The sequence below is a fragment of the Bison bison genome, unplaced genomic scaffold (assembly GCF_000754665.1).
Source record: "Bison bison bison isolate TAMUID 2011002044 unplaced genomic scaffold, Bison_UMD1.0 scf7180017864207, whole genome shotgun sequence".
NCBI classification, from domain to species: domain Eukaryota; kingdom Metazoa; phylum Chordata; class Mammalia; order Artiodactyla; family Bovidae; genus Bison; species Bison bison.
In genome coordinates this window covers 295,480-321,704 of record NW_011494779.1, presented here as the reverse complement: position 1 = coordinate 321,704, position 26,225 = coordinate 295,480, and the positions used below count along the sequence as shown (strand labels likewise).

At 36.2% G+C, this 26,225-nt stretch overlaps 1 protein-coding gene across 2 annotated transcripts in view; it reads left to right on the top strand.

The window, feature by feature from the left end:
- GMPS (guanine monphosphate synthase) overlaps positions 1-26,225 on the top strand; it is a 73,709-nt gene that overhangs the window by 26,724 nt on the left and 20,760 nt on the right. For both annotated transcript variants that reach the window (XM_010844726.1, XM_010844727.1), the window contains exons 2-8: positions 902-1,083; positions 4,480-4,594; positions 10,325-10,422; positions 12,937-13,040; positions 22,729-22,922; positions 23,238-23,403; positions 25,389-25,540. In XM_010844726.1, the coding sequence (XP_010843028.1) occupies positions 902-1,083; positions 4,480-4,594; positions 10,325-10,422; positions 12,937-13,040; positions 22,729-22,922; positions 23,238-23,403; positions 25,389-25,540 (1,011 nt within the window). The remainder of the gene's footprint in view (positions 1-901; positions 1,084-4,479; positions 4,595-10,324; positions 10,423-12,936; positions 13,041-22,728; positions 22,923-23,237; positions 23,404-25,388; positions 25,541-26,225) is intronic.

Genomic DNA, 26,225 nt, shown 5'->3' with positions numbered 1-26,225 from the left:
ATTGTGATCCACACAGTCAAAGGCTTTGGCATAGTCAATAAAGCAGAAATAGATGTTTTTCTGGAACTCTGTTGCTTTTTCGATAATCCAGCGGATGTTGGCAATTTGATCTCTGGTTCCTCTGCCTTTTCTAAAACCAGCTTGAACATCTGGAAGTTCACGGTTCACATATTGCTGAATCCTGGCTTGGAGAATTTTGAGCATTACTTTACTAGCGTGTGAGATGAGTGCAATTGTGCAGTAGTTTGAGCATTCTTTGGCTTTGCCTTTCTTTGGGATTGGAATGAAAACTGACCTTTTCCAGTCCTGTGGTCACTGCTGAGTTTTCCAAATTTGCTGGCATATTCAGTGTAGCACTTTCACCGCATCATCTTTCAGGGTTTGAAATAGCTCCCCTGGAATTCCATCACCTCCGCTAGCTTTGTGCGTAGTGATGCTTTCTAAGGCCCACTTGACTTCACATTCCAGGATGTCTGGCTCTAGGTGAGTGATCACACCATCGTGATTATCTGGGTTGTGAAGCTCTTTTTTGTACAGTTCTTCTGTGTATTCTTGCCACCTCTTCTTCTCTTAGGTCCCTACCATTTCTGTCCTTTATCGAGCCCATCTTTGCATGAAATGTTCCCTTGGTATCTCTCATTTTCTTGAAGAGATCTCTAGTCTTTCCCATTCTGTTGTTTTCCTCTATTTCCATGTAGTCAGTAGATGGTAGCTTTTGTTTATGCCTGTGTGTGAATATGTATAAAAGTCTTTCCTTTAAAGAAGTGTTTTTGAATTAGCAATCCAAAATCCTAAGTTAACAGTTTGTGTTTCTACGTGTTTTTGGAGCTGACAGTGACCATAGTTATTAAAAGTACATCTGATTTTCATAATTAGGAAGATTCTGTGTTCATATTTGCAGCTGGAAAATGCCGGAGGGGACCTCAAGGATGGCCACCACCACAATGAAGGAGCTGTTGTCATTCTGGATGCGGGTGCTCAGTACGGAAAAGTCATAGACCGAAGAGTGAGGGAACTGTTCGTGCAGTCTGAAATCTTCCCTTTGGAAACACCAGCATTTGCCATAAAAGAGCAAGGATTCCGGTGAGATTAGATTGCAGGATATTTTATTATTAATTTGCTTGGACACTGAATTTTTTAATGAAAATAAAATGGATTGGTTTTAATACAAGACATTTTCCATAGCTCTTGACATTAAAAGAAATTAAAATTAAAGGAGAAGATTATGTTAATTTTATTTGCACAGTTTAAGAATTTATCATTTGAATATTTTATGTTTTATTCAGGGGTCCTCTGGGCCAAGGTCCGGCACCTGTCAAATCAGTGGTGGCATTAGATTAGAATAAAGTCTGCACCAAATGTAATGTATGAGAATCATCCTGACACTACCCCCACCCATGGAAAACTTGTCTTTCCATGAAATCACTCCCTGGTGCCAGAAAGGTTGGGGACTGCTGTTGTATAGGATTTCTGCATCAGACTTAGATTTGGCTGTTATGGTCATTCATTCATCCCAGATTACTTGATCAAAGGGATATATATAATGGTTAGAGTACCTAAATTAGAGAATGCTGTGTACAGTGCGTCCCTTTTGCTTCCTATCCCAGGAGACTAGTTTCTAAATTATGAAGACTTCTAATTTAAGGGCTAATTCTATAACTTGTACTATTAAAACTAGTCAAAATGACATTCAATTTATATGTAACTTTGTCCTACAGCTATTTTTGGTTAATGCTGTATCTTTTCTCTTGGAATTAATGTTTGTTTTTTATTGATTGTTATTCAGAAGCAAGCACCTTAATTAGCTCTCAAGATTTGGTGTTGTATTTCTTCCAAAATTCAGTATGTTTAATTTTTCTTAAAAGCATATAATGTTTTTCTTCAGACAAATGGTTACCTTTCAGAAACTTTATAAATGTGTATACATTATCCTTTGTTTCTTATTTTTGAAATGGAGTGAATTGTGAATCAGAAAACATTTAACTCTGTTTTAGTTGTAGGATGCAGATAATTTTATAGTAAGAAGGAACGCTTTGAGTTTATCTTATTCAACTGTCTTGATTTGCCAGTGAGAACCAATTTTAAGGGAATTAAAACTGTAAGGAATCTGAATGGCTCTCTGTCAAATCCAAGCTCCATCATTCCCCAAATCCAAAGCAAACAGACAAAAATTCCCAGCAAACTAATTGAAACCAAATGTTGTGGAATAGGTTAACCAATATTGACAATAGAAGTCTGACTTTCTTGTCATCGGATTACCTGATCGTAAACAGTTTCTAGGTCCTGCTTCACCAATAGCTGCTTCTCTCTGTAGGAGAACGGGAACTATAGCACTGTTGCTTTCCTTACCATGATCGTTTCTGCTGAGATAGCCATTTGATCACCCTTTTTCTAGAATAAATTTTAGATTTATGACTTGAAAGACATCTTAACCTACCTGTTTTTAGAGCTTGATCTGCTTGATACATAAGCTGGTATCTGGAATGCCTTGAGACTTACTGGGCCTTGTAATTGCAAGTTATTTCAAAATAATAGCAGGGTAGAAATAGAAAACTCAGAAAGAGTGATTAGCTTTTCTCAAGCTTACTGAGATAAGAATTTTCATAATTGGCTTAAATGCTGCTTGAGTTTTATCCTTGACTAAGTCCATTGCTTTTTCTTTTTAATAGTATTAAGAATCTTATAGCAGATTAATGAGGGATGCTGGGCAGTCCCATGGTGGTTATCATTTATAAAACTAAATGTAACATACTGAAATTCTAGAGATCTTGGTTATTGAATATATTTTACAGAGTTTTAGCTTCTGCATTTTTAAGGAGCTAGGTTACATATCTACCCTTAGGGCTAGCCCCATTCCCCTTTAAAATTGTTATCTTAAAGGGATGTCCCATTTATCATCTTGAGTAAGGAGATTGTCTTCAGTCTGTTTGCAAGAGATAAGCTAACGAACATAATGTATACCAAGATTCATGTTACCAATATAAAGTTCAGAGAGTAGGGCTTTTGTCCTCACTCAGATTATTATATATTTTTTTTTAAATTGAGTAATTTTCATGATTTATATTATTTTATTGGATGTATTACAAGTCTGTCATTTTAGTTTATGTTTTTACATGGCAGGCAGCCACTGATTATACAGTGGATTGTAATCCAGATTTGTTTGTAAGTAGATTTTGGTTACATCTTGGAATGTGTTTTTCTTTAGAAATATGGACTTCCCAAGTGACTGAGTGGTAAAGAATCCACCTGCCAATGCAGGATACTTGGATTTGATCCCTGGGTTGGGAAGATCCTCTGGAGAAGGAAATGGCAACCCATTCCAGTATTCTTGGCTGAGAAATCCCATGGACAGAGGAACCTGGCTGGCTACAGTCCATGGGCCAGGCCCCAAAAGAGTCCGACATGACTTAGTGACTAAGCAACAACATGCCTGTATTGTATAAGTGGGTGTGTGTGACAAACTGGGGAGCCTAAGTAATCAGAAGGTGCAAATCTTTCTGTGATTCCAGTTATTTGTAGCCATGAGAATGAGTCCAATGTTAGCAGATTTTTTTCCTAAAGAAAATATAGAAATCTGTATTTTTATGTAAAAATCATGATATTAAAGTGTTCCAAAATTTTTTGATTGAATGGGGAGGACCAAGGTTACCTGTGTCAGAAGCCAGCCTCATTTTTCAGCTTTCTTTATACAAATAGTCTGTTCCCAAGTTAACCCATAGAATGCTCTATAAATTCTAATTTATAGACTACTGACTTGGGTTCTGAGAGCAGGGCATATGAGGCAGGTCATGTTGGCTCCTACTTCTGGGTCTCAGGTAGAATTGTTGGGAATACTGGACAGGTTGTAAACAGGCAAAATTAGGTAATTCTTCACATTGTCTGATATTCTTTATTGTATTTTGCTCTGCATAATCCAGGGCCTTCATAATACTTTCACTTGTCCCGCTGTGTAACTGCTTTACTCCTTAACCTCTCAGAAGACGTGTATTTTCACCTTCGGCCTCGAGAATTCTCATTTACTTCCTCCACTGATGAGGAAAACAAAACAAATTCAGGCTTACCTTCATAGATTGAGACATTGGTTTTATATGTTTGGAAGTTTGTGCTTATAAACAAGTGACTGTTGAATTGGTCAGCTTTCCCATATTGCAATAAAACAGAGTAAAAATAGCTGTGTAGGGGATTCCCTGTCAGTCCAGTGCTTGAGACTTCCACTACAGGTGGTATGGAGCATGGATTTGATCTCTGATTGGGGAACTAAGATCCCACATGTCACACAGTCCAAAAGAAAAAAAAAATAAGCTGTGTAGGAGACTATTAATTAGCTGTGATAAAATCTGGATCTGCTGTGGCATACTAAAAACATAACAAAATCTGAGTCTGTATTGAGTTTCCCTCAGTGGTACAAGCAAGAGAGGGCATAGACCTTGTATAAAAATTAACAAAGATTCTTCGTTACTGTCTTCTTTAAATCCACAGTGCTATTATCATCTCTGGAGGGCCTAATTCTGTGTATGCAGAGGATGCTCCCTGGTTTGATCCAGCAATATTCACTATTGGCAAGCCTGTTCTTGGAATTTGCTATGGCATGCAGGTACATACATCTGTGAATTTGCCTTAAAAGTTAATTTGTTCTGCCTGTGACTCCTACTGTTTTACTGTTTTCTGTCTTTAGAGCATTTAGGATATTTAGTTGTATGAGAGAATTTGTTCATATTAAAACTGTTTATGAATTGCCACACTAGTATGGCAAAACTGATTTGAGTGGGGATTTTCAAAGGAGAAACTATATGTATTACTGCTTACAACAAAACCCTGTCCATTATAAAAAAAATTTAAATATACGTGAAATATTTAATATATACATGAAATTTAAATATACATGAAAGTTGAAGTAGTAGTTCACAAAGAGCTCCTTTTACATTTACTCAATTCCCTAATTATAACATTTTTAACCATTTTGAGAGTAATTTGCAAACATGGTGTTCTGTTACTTGTTGTATCCTAAGTACTAGAATTCTGTCTTACATAACCACAGTATGGTTATCAAAATCAGCAAGTTAACATTGACTTGGTGTTCACATCTGATCCACAGACTGCATTAACATTTCACAGGCTCATTAATGTCTCTTAAAAGTCATGAATTCAATCTAGACCACGTGTTGTATTTAGTTGTCATGTCTCTTTACATTCCTTTAGTTTGGAATCATTTCTCAATCTTTCCTTCTCTTTCATGACCTTGCCAATTAAAAAAAAAAAGTGCATTCCCGTTACCTTGTAGAATAGTCTTCAGTTTTGGTTTGTTTGATGTTTCCTCTTTGTTAGATTCAGGTTATATGTTTTCGGCAGGAATAGCACAGGAGTAATGTGCTCGTGTTTCTGGTGGCTCAGTGGGAAAGAATCCCCTGCAATGCAGGAAACATGGGTTCGATCCCTGGGTTGGGAAGATCCCCTGGAGAAGGAAGTGGCAACCCACTCCAGTATTCTGCCTGGGAAATTCCATGGACAGAGGAGCCTGGCATGCTGCAGTCCCTGGGGTTGCAAAAGAGTCATATATGACTTTGCAAAACTAAACAGCAAATGCTGTGCTCTTCTCAGCATCTCATTAGAAGGCTGCTGCTGCTGCTAAGTCGCTTCAGTCATGTCTGACTCTGTGCGACCCCATAGACGGCAGGCCACCAGGCTCCCCTGTCCCTGGGATTCTCCAGGCAAGAACACTGGAGTGGGTTGCCATATGTCAATTAATCTGTGATAGGTGGTTTTCCTTTAGATTATTTGGTTAAGGTGGTGTCTGCCAAGTGTCTTCACTGTAATGTAAATTAGGTATATGTAGGGTAGTGGCCAAGATAGTGGAATAGGAAAACCCTGAGCTCACCTTCTCTCTTGGGCACAGGGATCCTATGCCAGGAAAATGAGCCCCCAGAACATTTGGCTTTGAAGGCCAGTGAGACTTACTTTTGGGAGAGACAAAGGGTCATGGGAAATAATGATTCCTTTCTTAAAGGGCACCCACAAAAACTTACATGCTCCAAGACCCAGGGCAGATGCAGTAATTTGGAAGGAGACTGGGTCAGACTCACCGGCTGATCTTAGAGTCTGCTGCAGAGGCAGGAGCAACTGGAGCTCACCCTAGGGACATGGGCGCTTGTGGCAGCCATTTTGTGAAGCTCATGCTGCCGTGAGGAGCTGCTGCTGGTGCCATTTTTGTGTCCTCCTCATTTTAGTAAGTGAGCAAAACAGTGCATTCTCTTTTTTTAAACAGTCTGGTTGAAACCTGTGTACTGATATGAATAATGCTCAGAGGGAATCTGTTCAAAAGTTAGAAAGTGAACAGACCAATATATTTTCTTCTGGCTATCTCTGGAGCTTTCAGTAAAGGAAGGAAATATAAATCAGTGTTCATGTAAGAATGTGAATATTTTTATTTCTATTCTTAATACAGGGCAGAATATTAGAAGTTGCTGGTCTGCAAAACAGCTTTAGTTGATTTTGTTTCTTTCTAATTGTTACGATTTTCCATTATAACATAAAGAAGAGTCTTGCAGGATATTTTTTTAGGACCCACTTAGAGTGAAATAGGTGTGAAATATGCTCCTTTAATATAAAATGATAGTGGCTACTTGTCCATTTTGCCAGTACCCCCTTGTAATTGTGAGGCCACATTTTCTGTCATTCAGGATGGATCTTTTGGTAGCCAGAGCCAGGTCTGTTTATGTTAAATGCATAAAAAAATTGCCTACTGCTTTCATAGGAGGATAATGGAATAGAATGATCTTGTTCCTTTGGGCAGAAATTATCTTTCTATAAAATGCTGATATAAATAATGCCTCGTAGCTAACGTGCAGTTTGTTAAGGACTAACACTTCCTAGAGACTCTTGATTGGGTAATGTTAGCACCAAAGGCCTCCCTCTAGTGTATACATTTGCCCCCTCCATGGCAGCCTGAAATCTTATGTACTGTCTTTTCCCATTAACTCTTGAGTCTTACTGATTGCTTCCTGGTAATTCTTTGCTTTGGAAGAAAAAAGTCTGTCCTGCTCCTTGAACTGTTTATTTCTATTATGGTTTATCCGTCACTCAGCATAAGAAATAGAATATTAGTAGAACTTTTGAAACTCTCTTTGTACTTTTTTCCAATCCACATTGTTCTATCTTCCAGCAAGAGGTAAGTAACACTTTTATTGAATTGTTATTCATTCCCTTTCTTTTCTTTATAGATATATACACATTGTATTTCTAGATAATATATTATCTAGTTTTGTCTGTTGATCTTCATGTAAGTGAATTCATGCTTTGTGTAGTTCCAGTTTTGGTTTTGAAAGTCACTAATTTTAAGTTATTTTCACTACTGAAATTATTGTTTGAATGTAGTGATACATTCAAGTGTATCGCAAATAGTGATATATTCGACTGTTAGCGTTGCTGGTCTTTTTCCAAGTTTTTGCAGTTACAGATGCTGCCATGAATATTTTTGGACTTTGGTATTGTACATACACAAAATTTTCTCTAAGCTAACCATTAATTGAAATGCTGAGTCTCAACTTCACTAAGAACTATTTTTCCCCAATATACCTTCCCACAGCAGTATGTAAAAATTCCTTTTGCTCTATATCCCTGCAGGCCTTGACAAGGTTAGATTTTTTTTTTTTAATTTGCCTAGCTGAAGAGGTGTTAAATGACATGTTGTAGTCTTAATGGTCATTTTCCTTATTTTAAGATTCATGGATTTATTTGCCATTAGTCATTAGTGTCTGGTTTGCTGTAAAGATTAGTCATGATTTTTGCACATTTTTTGTTGAATTTTAAAATTGTTTTTATATATGCTAGATGCTAAACTTTTGCCAATTATATATATTGCATATACCTTCTAGATTCTGACTTCTCTCTTCACTATAGTTTCATTTTTTTAAGAAAACATCTCTATTACAAGCATTTGGTTTCTTTATATACTGTCACACAGATTTTGTTAAATTTTTGTTGGGAGAATTTCCTTTCATTTCCCCCTCCCAAATCTAAGATTTATTTTGAAATCTTGACATACAAGACAGATAAAAGGGGAGCTGACCCAATTGCAGCGGTAAACCTGCTAGACCTACAGGGCTTTTGTTGTTGTTTGAGGCATTTAGGACCTCAAGGTTAGCATGAATCCAAAGCAGAAGCCATTTCCTTAAGTCAAAAAAGAATATTAAAACAAAATTTTAACCAAGTAGAGTGTTCTGCTTTACATAAAGTTATTCCCTCTCCCCTCTGCCACACACAGACGCTTAGCTGATCCTTCAGTTCCTTGTATTTTCACTTTTACCTAGCATACATGCATACATAAGTTAGGAGTCAAGAATAAACATGAAAGCCTTCTGAACAGGTGAGATAGCTCTAAATTTTGCTGCAAGCCTTTGGCTTTATAAAAACCTTTAATTTAGACTTTGTGGAGTTTTAAACTGTGTTGTGTTCCAGCAGCTTTGGTCAGCTTGACCATTCAGCTGTCTTCTGATTAAGAACTGGAAATTTAGAGGAGGCAGAGGCACACAAGGTTCATCTGGTACATAGAGGAAAACATTCACTTTTCATTCAGCAAATTGAATGACTGCTCTGGGCCACGTACTTAGCTAGGCCACTGGTACTGTGACCAGACCTGAAGACATGGTGGGGAGAGAATATTGCTAATTCTACATTGCTAATCACACTAGCTTGAATGGCTTGAGTAGAGAATAATGGGAAATATGAAAAGTGGAGTTAGATGGAGGCAGTGCATTGAAAAGTCTTTGTTGAGTATAAGGGACTTGGACTTTATCCTGTAGACAGGAGGTCAGCAAATTACAGCCTGCTGCCAAAGCTGGCCACTGCCTGATTTTTGTATGACCAGCAAGCTAAGAATGGTTTTTATGATTTTAAAGTGATTTTTATGGTTGGAGTTGAAAAACATTTTTAAAAAAGAATTGTATGCTATGACATGTGAAAATGAAATGAAATTCAAATTTCAGTGTCCATAAATAAAGTTTATTGGAACATCATCATATCCATTCCTTTAAATATCTGTGGTTGCTTCTGTGCTTCAACAACAAGAACTGAGTAGTTGCTTCAGAAACAATAGGGCCTACAAAAACTAAAATACTTATTCTCTGGTCCTTTACAGGAAAAATTTGCTAACCCAAATATAGATGATAGCCATTAAGAATTTAATCATGGACTAACACAGTCATATTTATATTTTAGTAGCTGACATTCATCGATCTCTGGAAGATGGGCACTATTAGAGGCAAGGGGACTGATTAGACTGCAGCAGTGTTTCTTCAACTATGTGTTTGTTAAGATGCTGCAGAAAGTGTTTGACGTATGAGTCTTTAGTTTGGGAAGTACTGGGTTAAACGGGTTAGGAGGTGTTTTTTTGTTTTTTATTTAATTGCTGGACTTCATGCAGACCTTTATTGCAGGAAGTTTTATAGTCAATGTCTAACAGGAGAATGTAGAGGGCAGCATTTGCTGCATATTTGAAGAATATGCCATTGTGCATTACAAGAATGAACACATGTTTAGCCCTCTGCCTGTTTTTCTGTTGGGTGCTGGGTACAGCTACATCGTGTATCATCGTGGCAGATATCTTACGACACCTGTTGTGGAGCAGACATAATGAAGATAGGTTGTATTGATTTTATCAATGCAGATTTAATGTTCCTAAAAATCCTATGTATATCTGTTTTGTGTTGGAAGAGTTTAGGCATATGTAAATGATGAAGAAGATTGACACAGAAGGGTCAGACTGGAGAGACTACTTAAAACAAAAGTCTATAGGTGGATGGGATTTGAACAAATTAATTTAAAGACCAGATTATATTGCTTATCCCATCTCCACAGCACAGCCTTCTGTAGACTTTCAGACTGACTGTTCCTTTGGGGCCAAAGATTAAACAGTTTGGAGGAATTTATAGCTGCTAGTTTTAATACCAACTGGGTACTTTCTGAGTTCAAAGAGTGTTTTAAAATGCTCTAAAAATTAAACTCAGATATTAAAGAAATACTTATCTTTTATAAAGAAATCTTTATTTTTAACAGAGGAATTAAAGTATGTTAAATGGAAAATTTGCCAGTGTTTAATAAAAATTAACATTAGATCAAATTCCTAATCTAGTTTTGCAACTGTTCCTTTTAAGAACTAGATAATTATATATAATAATAACAAGTAATTTACAGTTAGCAAACTTCCTGTATTTTGAAGGCACAAACATAACAGCTATCCTAAGAACAAGAAATAAAAATTTTTAGTGTAAGAAATTGGGTAATTTTCTTTTGAATTATATTAACCTCAATTTATTTTCTCCTGGAACAGATGATGAATAAGGTATTTGGAGGTACTGTGCACAAAAAAAGTGTTAGAGAAGATGGAGTCTTCAGTATTAGTGTGGATAACACATGCTCCTTATTCAGGTATGATAGATATTTTTATATCAGTAAGAATGTTAGAGGAGTAACTTACAGCTGGGAATGTTATTCTTCAAAATTGGAGATTCTGTAATTCTTAGACAAAATTAAGGCCACGGCATTGGCCAAAGGTATTGTCATATTTGTTTTCCAATTGAGTGTCAAGACAGAAGAGGATGGTGGTGATGCTAATTAGGAATAAGAAAAGCACTTAATGACAGAATTGAAAAGCAGTTGTGCAGTCTTAAACCCCTATTTGGGATTGCAGATGGCGATGCCAACATTTGTAGTTTTCCCTTTTCACTTTTTAGCAGAGCATGATTCTAAATATTAGTATGACAGATGTGACAGACAATGCTTTAAACTGCCTGCGTTTGTACACATCTTCTTCTACCATGTTCTTTCTCTGGGTGCTTAACTAGCTACCCATTTGCTGGCCTCATTACTAAATATGTATTGCACTTTTTGTACTGAGCATAAGTATATCTTGTGTACTGTCTTTTTAATATAGTGAATGTATTAATTGATTTTATTGCTGGTTGATAAGGCAATGGCACCCTATTCCAGTACTTTTGCCTGGAAAATCCCATGGATGGAGGAGCCTGGTAGGCTGCAGTCCATGGGGTCGATAAGAGTCAGACATGACTGAGCGACTTCGCTTTCACTTTTCACTTTCATGCATTGGAGAAGGAAATGGCAACCCACTCCAGTGTTCTTGCCTGGAGAATCCCAGGGACAGGGGAGCCTGATGGCTGCTGTCTGTGGGGTCACACAGAGTCGGACATGACTGAAGTGACTTAGCATAGCATAGCACAGATAATAGTTTAGGTGTATTAGCTCTAATGTATTTAAAGATTGGTGAATGAGCTGTTCATTAGCTTTCTAGAATCATTTATAAATCTTCTGCTTTACAAAAAACCAGGTGAGTTTTCATTCAGCTTCCTGAAAGACTAGAAAACTTAAATTTTAGTCACTTTCTTTCTTTCTTTGGGTTTTCCCATGTTTTGGGTATAACCCACTTAGGTGGACAGTTCATTTTTCTGTAAAAATCACATTTCTCCCTAACTGCATTAAATCTATGAAATGTAGGCTGGTGTCAGTTAATGTGCATATGTAGTTTATTATCATTTCTTGTAACTGTGCTAATTATCTTTATAGATTTGTTTTATTAACATATATTCTTACATCCTCCATAGAGTTGTACCTAAATTAATTCTTAATGGATAGTGTTCTCCAAATTGGACAAATCAGTTTTAAAATCCAAGTTAAGACCTTTTGTCTAAAATGGAGAAATCCCAGTTTTTACACAAAACTGGCTGTGGCTGGCTTTTCTTTAATATTAGAACAAGAATATCAGTATTCCGAGATTCTCATTTTCAAAGTGATATTAATAAAAAAGCAACAGTTGCTCAAAATAATTTTATGAACTGAAGCTACTCATTGCCAAAATACGTTTTTGAAATCCATTTCTTGTTCTACTTTATAATGGAGAGGTGTTGCTTACATTCATCTGTATCTCTAACAAATTCTTGAGAACTACTTCAGGAATCTTGCTGGTGGAATGTGATACTACAAGAGACTTTAAAGATCTGATTAAGATTTAAAGTTTTTCTGTCTTGACAGTTCTAAAATCCTGGTACTCAATTACAGCCTACACTAATCCTAAATAACAATGAACAGTGATGACAGTAACAACCCCCCCAAAACATCCTTTTGGTTTTAATGTACTTAATCTTCTTGCTTTATTCTTAATTTTTGTTTCTTAATATTATTTAATACAAAGTCCTTATTCAAATTTTTTCATAATATAACAAATATGTTTTATAAAATTCATTCGTTTACATCAAGGTCCAAAGTCTGCACAGTTGGTTTGATAAATGTTACTTACATCTGTTTTAAACCATGCCATTAATTACTTCTGTTCTTAAGATTAATTCCAGTAGAGATATAATTTTGAAACCATGATACCCTCTTGAAACTGTGTGTGTGGTTATACCATCAGCTTTATATATTCAGTTTCAGTTTTTATGGATTGCCTTTTCCTGGTATTTATTATTGTTATTGGCTTTATAATGAATAGAGTAAATTTAAATTCTAGCAGTGTTGTGCTGTTACCTACTTTCTCTGTTTTGTTGATTTATGCATAGAAGCTAGTAACTTTTAAAGCAAAAAACTACCAGTTTATAAGATGAATTAAGTTCTAGGAATCTAATGTAAAGCGTGATGACTACAGTTGACAACAATGTATTGTATATTTGAAAGTTGCTAAGAGAGTAGAGCCTAAATGTCCTTACCACACACAAAGAATGGTAATTCTGTGAGGTGGTAGATGTGTTAACTAAATTAGTGGTAATCATTTCACAGTATATAGGTGTATCAAATTATCACATTGTACACCTTAAACTTACAGTGTTACAAGTCATTATATCTCAGTAAAGCTAGAAAAAAATAAAGCAAAAGACTCCATTAATCGTGTCTAATAAAGCTATTTGTATATTGTTTTATTTTCTATTTACTTAGGGGTCTTCAGAAGGAAGAAATTGTTTTACTTACCCATGGAGATAGTGTAGACAAAGTAGCTGATGGATTCAAGGTTGTGGCACGTTCTGGGAACATTGTAGCAGGTAAAACTTCTAAAACTTTTGAAGATTTTCTTTTTAAAAGTTTATCTGAAGAGTTTATAAACATGTTTCTATATGTGATACTGTTTTTGATGTTTCTTAATTTTTTTAAAGATACTGTAAATGTCAAGGTCAATTGTTAACTCATGAAGGATATTTAATATTAGAAGGATTATCTAGAAGTCACTTACTAGTTTGCTCTGAAATACTTTTAAAATTGTTTATTCTACTATGCTTTTCAAACATAAATATATCTGTTGTAACTCAGGAAAGTTTTGAGAACCGTTTACCTCTCTAGCATGTACAGCATGCTAGAGAGGTACAGATAGGTACATTTTTAGGTACAGATAGGCATGTATCTTGGATGTCTGTAAAACATCAGACTAAGCATTCAGAGCATTGCTCTGAACCAGGGTAACCTGTGGGTCAAATCCAGCCTACAGACTGTTTTTTGTATGTTCAGGAACTAAGAATGCTTTTTATATTATTTAAGGGTTATAATAAATGACAGGGACTGTATGCATATGTCCCACCAAGCTTAGTTTATAACATCCAGCCCTTTGTAGGAAGTTTGCTAGTTAATGCTCTAAACAATTTTTTGTTCTGTTTTTCTTGAAGAGGAGTTGATGTTCTGGCAGTTTGTCATTTTTTTTACTTGCTTACTTGAATAATTGTAAATAATCACCAGTAATCCTGGATATCTGTAAAAGAGAAAAAGTGGAGTTATCATAAAGTTGTTGTTTTTATGTTACACCTAAAAAGTTGGAAAAAAAAATTTGTCATGGATAAACTGAATTGAGTAATCTACCTGCAGTTACTTAATGGATTATTGTATTAGCATAGGAATTATCAAGAATAGTTTCCTTTTTGACAGGTTTCTATTTCTTATACAAAATCAAGTGGTAGATGAGATTATATATTTTTATTCATTCAACAAATATTTGAGTACCCACATGTCCCAGGCACAGTTCTAGGTGCCAGTGAACAAAATGAATTATACCTCTGTTTAATGTTCTAGTTAGTGAGGCTGGGGATGGGGGAGGGGTGGGACAGACAGTAACCAGATAATACAGAAAAGTCAGTGCTTGACAGTGTTCAAATGCATTGAAAAAATAAAAAGATGAGAGGAGTGTTATGGAATGTGTCATTTGGACTGTTACTCTTTTAGATAGGATATTCAGAGATGGTGTCCCTATTAGATGATACTAGGCATGGAGGAAGTAGGTGCTTGGCCCTTTTGGATATTTGGGGAAAGAGTACATAGCAGTACAGAATTCCTGGGAGGGGACTTTGTTTAAGGAACAGAAAGGAAACCACATGGGTAGAGCTGGGTAAGTGTGTGGGGGTATGTGGTAGAAGGTAAGGTAGAGAGGCTGTTGGGAGCCAGAATCCCAGGACCTTTGAGGCCATTATGAGAATGTTGGCTTTACTTATAGTGAGTGAAGATTTGAACAAAGGAGAGACATGATCTAATTTCAGGATTACCCTGGCTACAGAGGAGTAAAGAGACTGTTAAATGTAGGAGCAGAGACCAGCTACAAATCTATTGTGGTAATCAGGAAAGGAGACTGTAAGGAGCAGAGTGGTAGAGGTATAAGCGCTCAGGAGTGATTGGGTTCTCATATACATATTGGACATATTTTGTTAGATTTATACCAAAATATTTCATTTGAGAGTGTTAATGTTAATTGTATTTATAATTTAAATTCCACTTGTTCATTGCTGGTATATGGTAAAGCCATGAACTTTTGTGTATTAACCTTCTGTCTGGCAACTCTGGTGTACTCACTTCCTAGTTCTAGGAGTTTTTTTTGGTTGATTTTTTAAAATTTTGTACATAGACACTCATGTCATCTGTGAACAAAGACCGTTTTATTTCCTTTTCCCCTCAATCTGTATATCTTTTATTTCCTTTTCTTGTCCTGTTGCGTTAACTGGGACTTCTGTTATGATGTTGAAAAGCAGTGGATAGAGGGAACATCCTTGCTTTGTTCCTGATCTTAGTGGAAAAGTTTTGAGTTTCTCATGGTTAAGTATGATGTTAGTTGTAGGTTTTCAGAAAATACTCTTTGTCAACTTGAAGTCCCTCTCTGTTCCTAGTCTCCTGAGAGTTATCATGATTGAGTGTTTGGATATATCTCATATACTCTTTCTGCATTTATTGATATGATCATATAATCTTTCTTCCTTAGCCTATTGATATGATGGATTACAGTAATTGACTCTTATTTGTGACAGAGGGATTTTGAAGTATCTAACTGCAGTAGTGGATTCATGTATTTCTCCTTATAATTATATCAGTTTTTGCCTTACATATTTTGATGCTTTCCTGTTGCTGCTGCTGCTGCTGCTAAGTCGCTTCAGTCGTGTCCGACTCTGTGTGACCCCATAGATGGCAGCCCACCAGGCTCCCCCATCCCTGGGATTCTCCAGGCAGGAACACTGGAGTGGGTTGCCATTTCCTTCTCCGGTGCATGAAAGTGAAAAGTGAAAGTGAAGTCACTCAGTCGTGTCCGACTCATAGCGACCCCATGGACTGCAGCCTACCAGGCTCCTCCATCCATGGGATTTTCCAGGCAAGAGTACTGGAGTAGGGTGCCAGTGGGTTCCTGTTAGGTGCTTATATATGAAGGATTATTATGTCTTCTTTAGGAATGGATTCCTTTATCATTATATGTATGCCCCTCTTTATCCCTGATAAATTTTCTTTTTTCTCTTTTTTTCTTTTTAAATTATGAAAGTATGATAACACGTTTACAAGAGACTTGGAAAAATACAGAATGAAGTTATATATAGTTCTATCATACAACTATTTTTTAAGTAGATAAATTAAAAATTTTAGTTGCAGTATCAAAAGTCTCAAAAATTAAGAGTGAATATACAAAAAAGTAGAAGGATATAGTAGACCTGAAAAGCACCATGAACCAATTCAGCATAATTAAGATTTATACAATTTTCACACAACAGATATAAATTCTATTCCAAGTTCCCATAGACCATAAAGTAGGAGACACTGGAACATATCCAGGGAATAAAACAAGGTGCAAAAATTTTGTGGTCTTAAGATATTGAAATCATACAGAGTCTGTTCTCTTACCACTGTGGAATTGTGTTAGAAATCAGTATCAAAAGACAGTTGAAAATAACTCACATATTTTCAAGTGCAATATGACATTTACCAAGAGGCATCATTTAACCTAGCCATTAAAAGCCTCAAAAAGTTGAAGACTGAAAAAACAACAGGATGATTGCAAAGAGGAAAGCATTTATATGAGAAATCAATCCTGGTAACTTTTGGCTAAAGTCTGCTCTGACATTGATGTATCTACTCGTGTTATCTTTTTATTTATTTATTCATGGCTGTGCTGGGTCTTGGTTGTGGTGTATGAGCTTCTCATTGCAGAGAACATGGGCTCTAGGACACTTGGGCTCAGTGGTTACAGCTCGCAGGTTCTGGAGTGTGGGGTCGTTAATTGTGGCGCACAGGCTTATTTGCCCATTGGGATATGGAATCTTCCCAAATGAAGGATTGAACCCGTGTCCTCTTCATTGGCAGGTGGATTCTTAACCACCGGACCACCAGGAAGGTCTCTCATGCTATCTTTTAATTAGTGTTATCGTGACATATCTTTCTCTGTCCATTTACTTTTGATCTGGGTTTTTATATTTAAAGTGGGCAAGAGACAATACATATAAATTATGTTTTCTTTCTTGATCCACTGTGACAATCTCTGTCTTTTAATTGGTACATTTAGACTATTGGAGTTTAAAGGGATTGTTGATAGTGTTGGATTAATATCCATCGTATCTGTTGTTTTCTATTTATTGTCCTTGTTCTTTGTTCATATTATTTTTGTCTTTTCCTACCTTTTGTGGTTTTAACTGATCATTTTATATGGTCTTATTTTCTCTTTCTTTGCACGTCAGTTATATCTCTTTTTTTACATTTTCTAAGAAAAAGTTTCCCATGATTTTACAATATACATTCACAGCTAACCCAAATTCACTTTCAAATAACAGTGTACCATTTCACAGGTAGTGTACCTTATCATAACAAAATAAACGTGATTTTTTTCCTCATATCCCTTGTACATTGCTGTCATCATTTCACTTAAAAGTAAGCATGAATAATATATCTCTATATAAGCATGCATAATTATGTCATTGTTGCTATTATTTTGAATGAAGTTATCTCTTAGCTCAATTAGGAAGAAGAAAGTTTTTATTTTACCTTCATTTATGCTTCCTCTGCTCTTTTTTATGTGGATCCAAGTTTCTGATCTTTATCATTTTCCTTCTCTCTAAAGAACTTCTTTTAACATTTCTTGCAGAGCAGCCTATTGGCAACAGATGGTCTCAGGTTTTGTTTGTTTGAAACTTTTATATTTTTCCTGAACTTTTGGAGGATAATTTCTCAAGGCACAGAATTCTAGGTTGGTGGTTTTTTCCCAAAAACATTTTTTTAAAAATTAACTTTTTTAGCTTTATTGAGGTATGATCAGCAAAATTGTAAAATATTTGAAGTGTACAATGTGATGATTTGATAAAGTGAAGTTGCTCAGTCATGTCCGCCTCTTTGCGACCCCATGGACTGTACCCTACCAGGCTCCTCTGTCCATGGGATTTTCCAGGCAAGAGTACTGGAGTGGGGTGCCATTCCCTTCTCCAGGAGATCTTCCCGAACCCAGGGATTGAACCGGGGTCTCCCGCATTGTAGGCAGATGCTTTACCGTCTGAGCCACCAGGGAAGTCCCCTAATATACATTATGAAAAGATTTTTCCCCATTGAGTTAATTAACCCATCCATCACCTCACATACAGTTGATCCTTGAACAACACAGTTTTGAACTCTGCGGGTCACCTTATATATGGATTTTTTCACTAAATATGTGCTTCAGTATTACATGATCTGGGTTGGTTGAAACCGTGGATGTGGAACTGTAGATCCAGAGGCCTGACTGTAAAGTTATGCACAGATTTTTGACTGCACTGAGGGTAGGTAACTAACCCATGAATTGTTCAAGGGTCAACTGTATTTACTTTTTTTTTTGGTAAGAACATTTAAATTCTGCTCTCTTAACACTGTATTGGATCACTGAAATTTGCTATCAGCTATAATTACCATATTTATTATACATTAGATCCTCAGACCTTATTTATCTTAAAATCAAGAATTTGTATCCTTTAACCAACTCTCCCTATTCCCCTTGTTCCCTCACCCCTAGGTCACTACATTTGTACCTTCCATTTTTGATAGAGGTTGAATTGAATCTGTAGATTACTTTGGGTAGAACTGACTTTTTTTAAAAAACCTTTTTTTTTTTTTGATGTGGACCATTTTTAAAGTCTTTATTGAATTTGTTACAACATTACTTTTGTATTTTTTTGGCCACAAGACATATGTGGGGTCTTATCTCCCTGACCAAGGATCAAACCCACACACACTCCCTGCACTAAAACGCGAAGTCTTGACTGCTGGACTGCCAGCAAAGTCCCTAGAACTGACATTTTAACAATATATTAGTCATTCATCTAATCCATGAACATGGGATATCTTTTTATTTGTGCCTTCTTCAGTTTCTTTCATCAAGGTCTTACAGTGTTCAGTGTACAGATCTTTCACCTTTTTTGGTTAAATTTATTCCTAAGTGTTTTATTCTTTTTGAATTTGTTGATGGGAGTGTTTTCTTCATTTCTTCAGCTGATTGTTGTTGATACATACAGAGTTGATTTCTGTATGTTGATTATGTATCCTGCAATCTTGCGGAAATAATTAGTTCTAATGGCATTTTAGTAGAGTCTCTAGGGTTTCTTAGATACAATGTTGTGTCATCTGCAAATAGAGACAGTTTACTTATTACTTTTAATTTGGATAATTTTATTTCTTTTTCTGGCCTGGCTGGTCTGGCTTGTACTTCCAGTACTTTGTTGAATTCTTGACTTGTTCCAGTACTTTGTTGAATTCTTGACTTGTTTCTGATCTTAGAGGAAAAGCTTTTCATCACTGAGTATGTTAACTGTGGGCTCGTTGTATATGGCCTTTATTATATTTGAGATATGTTCCTTCTGTACCCAGTTTGTTGAGAGTTTTTATCATGTGTGATGTTGAATTTTATGTATTGCTTTTTCTGTATCTATTGAGATGACCATATTATTTTTATCCTTCATTTTGTTAATATGGTATATCATATTGATTGGCAGATGTTAAACTATCCCTGCATCCCTGGAATAAATTTCACTTGATTATGGTGTATGATCTTTTGAATGTATTGTATTTGATTTGCTAATATATTGTTGAGGATTTTTGCAACATTGTTTAGCAGAGAAATTAGCCTATAATTTTCTTTTTTTGGTAGTCTTTTCTTGTCTAGCTGTGATATAATATTGCTAGTTTCATAGAATGTGTTTGGAAGTGTTCCTTCTGCTTCTATTTCTCATGAGTTGTTACTAGTTCTTTAAGTGTTTGGTAGAACTCACTAGTGAAGCCATCTGGTTTTGCAACTTTTGGGGAGGTATTTGATTATTGATTCAATCTCCTTACTTAAAATGAGTCCATTCAAATTTTCTGTTGCTTCATGATTTAGTCCTGGTAAGTTACATGTTTCTAGGAATTTATCCATTTCTTCTAAGTTTTTCAGTTTGTTGGTGTATAATTGTTCATAGTATTTGTGTGGTATCTGTTTTAATATCTCCTTTTTCATTTCTAATTTTGAGTCCTCTCTTTTTCTCGGGAAGTCTGGCTAGAGGTTTATCTATCTTTTCAAGAAACTATCTTTTATTTTCATCTTTTTAAAAATCATCATTTGTCTGTTTATTTCTGCTCTGGTCTTTGTAATTTCCATTCTTCTATTAACTTTGGGCTTAGTTTCTTTTTTTTTTTTTTTTCTAGTTCTTTGAAGTTATTAGGTTGTTTAAGGCCTGACCTTTTTTTGGATGTGGGCATTTATCTTTGTGAACTTCCATCTTAGAATTGCTTTTGGCATATACCGTAAGTTTTGGTTGTTTTGTTTTCATTTTTCTTTGTCTCAAGCTTTTAAAATTGCTCTCTTGATTCCTTCTTTGACTTATTAGTTTCTCAGGAGCATGTAGTTTAATTGTCACATATTTGTGAATTTTCCAGTTTTCTTCTTGTAATTTCTACTTCTACCATTGTGGTCAGAAAAGATACTTGATTATCATTTCAGTCTTGTTGAATTTAGTATGACTTGTTTTGTGGCCAAACGTGATTTATTCTGGAGAATGTTCCAACTGTGCTTGAGAAGAATATGTATTTCTCTCCACATTTTACTTATTTCAGTCTATTCTTACTTCCATGGTTTACAGTCAGTTGGATGTATCAATAATTCTTATCTTTCCTCTATAAGTGAGGCTCCCCCCTCCACAAGCTTCTTTCAAGATGTTTTTTATTTTGTAAATCATATGCCTAGGTGTAATTTTTTTTCTTTTTGTATTTATGCTGCTCAGTGTTTTCTGAGCTTCCTGGGTTAGTTTGATGTCTTATATTAATTTCAGGGGAAATTCTCATTCATTATGGTTTTAAATATTCTGTTCCTCTTTCTCTTTCTTCTAGAAGTTCCATTGTTTATGTTATTTGTACTTGTGTCACAGTTCCTGGATGTTCTGTTTTGGTTTTTTTTTCCAGTGTTTTTTTCTTTTTGGTTTTCAGCTTCTAGCTTAGAGAGTATTTCTTAAGCCATGTCCAGTGATAAGCCCATCAAAGACATTCTTCATTTCTGTTATAGTGTTTTTGATCCCTTGAAATCATTATGGTCCCTTGGAGAATTTCCAACTCTCTGCTTACATTGCCCAGCTCTTGCATACTCTATCCATTTGAGCCCTTAGCTTCTTAATAATACTTATTTTAAATTCCCAAGCTGATAATTCCAATATCTCTGCAGTATCTGAGTCTCTTTTAACACTTGATCTATCTCTTCAAACTTATTTTTTCCCTTTTAGTGTATCTTGTACTTTTTTCTTGCTAGCTTGACATGATGTACTGGGTACAAGGAATTGCTGTAGATGGCAAGGTGTTGGGGAGAGGGAAAGTGTTCTGTGGTCTTAGGAGTAGGTCTCAGTCTTAGTGAACCTGTGGCATCGGGCTGTAGATTTCAGTGTTTTCAGTTTTTCCCTCTGTTAGATGGGACAGGAGGACTAGAATGGGCTAGAGTTGAGTGTTTTCTTTTCTCCCAAGTTAGTTTGTTCTGATAAAACCCTGTCATATTAGACTGGTTAAATAGTTTCTCCTGAGAGTAGAAGACCTTATTAAGAAGAAAAGAATGGCTTGGTATATTTCAAAATGTTTTATTTTTCCCTCCCCTTTTGGAAGCACAAGGGGATTTTCCTCTAATATTCACTGTGAGAACTTAGTGAAGCTACTGGAGAGTGTGGGGATCCCAGATGACTGGGTCTTCCTGGACATTTTATCTCTCAGATTTGTCCATGCTGAGCCTCCAGTGATATCAATTATAGTTCAAGTTTCCCTACCTCAGCAATGGTTCCTATAGAGGTTTGCAATCATGGAGTTCTCCAGTAAGTTGTGATTCTCTCTATTTACCTGTCAGTCTCTCTAAGGGTATTTAATCAACTTTTTATTTGTTGTTAGAACATAGTGGTGTCTTCTAGCTTCTTTCTTCCAAGTGTTTTAGCCTGAGCAACCAGAGGATGGTTTCTGTTTACCTGATGTGAAAGAATGAAGTAATTTGGGTTTGCATATTAAATTTAAGGTTTCTTATTAAACATTGAAATGAAGGTGTGACTAGGCAGTTTTATATATTTTTGAGTAGGACTGTAGAAGAGAAAACTGGACTGGAGGAATAAATTCAGGGATATACCAACATACAGGTAACATTTAAGGTCATGAGAGTTTGGAATCATTCAGAATGTATAGAGCAGAAACTTAAGGACTGAATACTGTTTGACTTTCATGTGTAGAGATGGATAAGATGAGGAACCAACAAAGAAGGTTCAGCATTAGACAATGAAATAAGGAATGAACCAGGACAGTGGTGTCTGAGAAGCCAAGTAAAGAAAGTGTGAGCTTCCCTAGTAGAGGAGAATGAGTGTAAGTTTGGGAGGTTAGCAAGCCTGATTTATCTACTTGATTAGCTGGGGATACTGGCAAGTTTCTTGATTTCTCAGAGCCATAGACAGCGGGTAGTACATGTACATGTAAAACATCTAGCCTATCGTCTGCTGCTTTGTAGATGATTATTTGTCAGAAGCCCATTAGTCAAGTAAGTGGAGTTATATTCATGGTTAATAGTATGCAAGAAGGAAACACTTAGGATATTCTGATGGGTTTAATGTATGAGGATTTTCTAATATAGAAAATTGGTAGCTGCACATTGCATGTTGAAGGCATATAAGACTGAGATCTAAAACTGAGTTACCCTTGCGTTGAATAGACACAATGATTGCAGTAATGATTCTCCACTGGGTGGAGAAGTGAGGATACTGTGAAATGATGTCACAGCCATGTCGTTCATTAATTGCTATATGAAGGAAGGCCTTATAAAGCCAGATCATGGCAATGTAGTTTTTATTTGTATTTTTTTTCCCCATAGCTAAAAATCTACTAATTTGAATCAGTTTCCACATTTATGGAGGAAGAAATTGTGAGGAATTACTGTGGGTGCTCACTGAGTATTTTCAATATGAAAAAAAATTATTTATGATTATTTTTTCTATAAAGGTATAGCAAATGAATCTAAAAAATTGTATGGAGCCCAGTTCCACCCTGAAGTTGGCCTTACAGAAAATGGGAAAGTAATACTGAAGAATTTTCTCTACGATATAGCTGGGTGCAGTGGGACCTTCACTGTGCAGAACAGAGAAATTGAGTGCATTCGAGAGATCAAAGAGGGAGTGGGCACATCAAAAGTTTTGGTAAGCAATTTACATCTGAAATTCTAAAACTTTGTGCCAGTAGTGTTAGACTCAAGGTTGACTTACTTAGTATAGCCCTTAAATTTTGACTGGGTGATAAGTGTTTTTGAGTTGCCCTGTTTCAGAGTGCTTTTTCAGTTACCATACATATCTTTAATACAAACCAGGGGTTGAACCTGAGCCCTTAGCAGTGAGAGCACGGAGTTCTAACCACTGGACCACCAGGGAATTCCCCAGTGTTTTTAGGTAGTGATTTAAGCTCTTACTGTCTTTGTGCTTATTTTACTCAATTTGACTTTTCATTTCACCCTGCAGGTTTTACTCAGTGGTGGAGTAGACTCAACAGTTTGTACAGCTTTGTTAAATCGTGCTTTGAACCAAGATCAAGTCATTGCTGTGCACATTGATAATGGCTTTATGAGAAAACGAGAAAGTCAGTCTGTTGAAGAGGCCCTCAGAAAGCTTGGAATTCAAGTCAAAGGTATTGATGAACTCCAGAAAAGTTAACTTACATCTGAGGACTTGTTTAATCAAATCTAGCTTGTGATTAAATTAACCAAGTAGAGTTTTCCCAGTAATCGAGTACAGTTTTCCCAGTAAGCTTATGGTTGAAATGTTTTTTATTTTTACATTGTAGTTACTTCTGGTTCAAGAGTGGCCACAGTATAAATTTTGCAAATTGATTCCTCCTAATGTTATATATAGAAGAATAAGTTACCATTTTCCAGCCACCATTCTGTTCTTTCTATTCATCTTCTTAGGCCTTAACTGCTTTTACATTTATGGATATCTTCTGCACTTTTATAAAAAAAGATGTAAGCCATAGTTACAGTGAAATTAAATTAGTAGTTTAACGATATAAACTATTGACTTAATTGGAATTGATGCCAAAATGTTGAGTGTAAAATGAAGACTTGTATAGTTAAACATGAAGTAAAAATGAGTCTATTTCTTTCTTCTTTGGAAATATCACTAAAATAACAATACAGGCATAAAACAAGTGTAATGCCAGAAGGATGAGGAATAGAGAGGAGGTGATAATAGCAGTCTAATGGTTTCAACAAAATGTTGGGAAGTGGAAAGCAGATGGTTTATGCAGATTTTCTCTGATAAGCTAATGAAGCTTAAATTTTAGGGCTACTCACCAGCCAGGCCTTTTCCAAAATTTGGGAAAGGACCCTATCAGTATCTTCTCATAGTTACACATTTTATGAAATTTGAAGTAAGGTATTTTAATAATTTATAGTTAATTTATTTTGTCTTTCTCCTCTTTGTCTCTTTTGGGTGGTTTTATAGTGGCTGCAGGCATTTGGGAATTATGCTAAGAAAACATCGAGTTGGGGATACATTTAGTTTGGATTTGGTGCTATATTTGTGATTTGCAGTAGTTTCTGTGTATAGTTTATAGTTTGTGTTAGCCATAGGAGTATTGCGTGATTTGTTATTCCTTTTCTTGAAAGGGCCCTCTGAATGGTTTCATTTCAGCCCCACAGAAACCTGCATCTGTCTTTGTTAACTGAAGTGGTAGGATGGAGGACTCAGAAACTTGGGGAAGGGTTGTGGGAAGGAAGCCCAGCAAAACGCAGGGCTTCTTGGGAAGCTCAGGAGATGGGAACACTGGCTGCCTCACAGGGCCTGCTCACTGTCAGCCTAGAATGTGTTGGATCAAAGTCTGAGAAGCAGTTACTTTCCCCTTTAAATAGGAACACAGCTGCTGCTGTCCCTCAGACCCTAGGCTAAACAAGAGAGGCTTTGGACTTGGGCATGTCAATACCAGGCATAGTTGAAGGTGGAAGGAAGATTGTATGTTAAAAACGGTAACATTAAGGAAAAGCCTTATGTACAGAACGATATCTCTTCCCCTCCACTGGCCACTTCCTCTGTTCAGGCTATCAGAATGCTTAGAAACAGGAGATTGGAGATGTCTTCTCTGGGTAATTGACCAGCTTGAGAGAAAGACCTACAAATTCAGTAAAGTGAAGTAGCCAGCTGCCTTGGCATCTTGTAGAGAACCCTTTCTTTTTTTTTTTTTTAACTTTACTCTTTAAAAGGACAGCTAAGGATCGCTAAGAGTATGTTTTTAGACATTAGGTTTTCACGGGACTGGTCACTGTGCAGTTCCAAGGACTTTGATCCCTGTATATGTACCGCTGCTTTGACTCCTTTTGGGGGATTTTGCTTGTTGCTCTGGTGAAGCACTGAATAGAAGGAAAGCAATTAGCATAATTTGTGATAATATGGTCCTAGATAGTAAAATGCCACAGAATTCTCAAAGGAACAAAACTCAGTGAGTGCCCGTATATGGACTCTGTTAGTCATAGTTCATTGGTAGTTCTAGAATATGTAGGCAGTTTAAGGGGAGAATCAGAGGATCCATATAGGTTTTTTTTTTTGTAGTTGATCTACTACTTACTATTTTCAAAAATCTTCTGTTAGTTTAAAATATGCTTCTCTCCTGTTCCCCAGTGATAAATGCTGCTCATTCTTTCTACAATGGAACAACAACTCTACCAATATCAGATGAAGACAGAACTCCACGAAAGAGAATTAGCAAAACGTTAAATATGACTACAAGTCCTGAGGAGAAAAGAAAAATCATTGGGGATACTTTTGTTAAGGTACTTTTTAAATATTTTCAGTGTATCCTATTTTAAATGTGAATTTTAGTATTTTTTTCCTTGTCATTATACCAAATAGTCAAATTTTGTGACTAATTTTGATTCTTTTTTGGCTAAGAGTTTTACTGTGTTTTGCTATTATACTGACTAATAGAAACTATTTTATGTTTTAAAAAACATGTACTTACATTGTTAGGCTGTTGTTTTAATTGCTTAAGAATAGATATTTTTAGTTGGTACTAGATTTTAGTTCTTTGGATATTTCAATGGGTAGATGTCTTTTGGCTTTGATGGGGATGTTCATATACCTTTTTGAATTATGTTAAATAAGCATTTGTCCTTCAGTTCAGTTCAGTTACTCAGTCGTGTCCAACTCTTTGCGACCCCATGAACCACAGCACACCAGGCCTCCCTGTCCATTACCAACTCCTGGAGTCCACCCAAACCCATGTCTGTTGAGTCGATGATGCCATCCAACCATCTCATCCTCTGTCGTCCCCTTCTCCTCCTGCCCTTAATCTTTCCCAGCATCAGGGTCTTTTCCAGTGAGTCAGCTCTTCACATCAAGTGGCCAAAGTATTGGAGTTTCAGGTTCAACATCAGTCCTTCCAATGAATATTCAGGACTGATTTCCTTTAGGATGGACTGGTTGGATCTCCTTGCAGTCCAAGGGACTCTCAAGAGT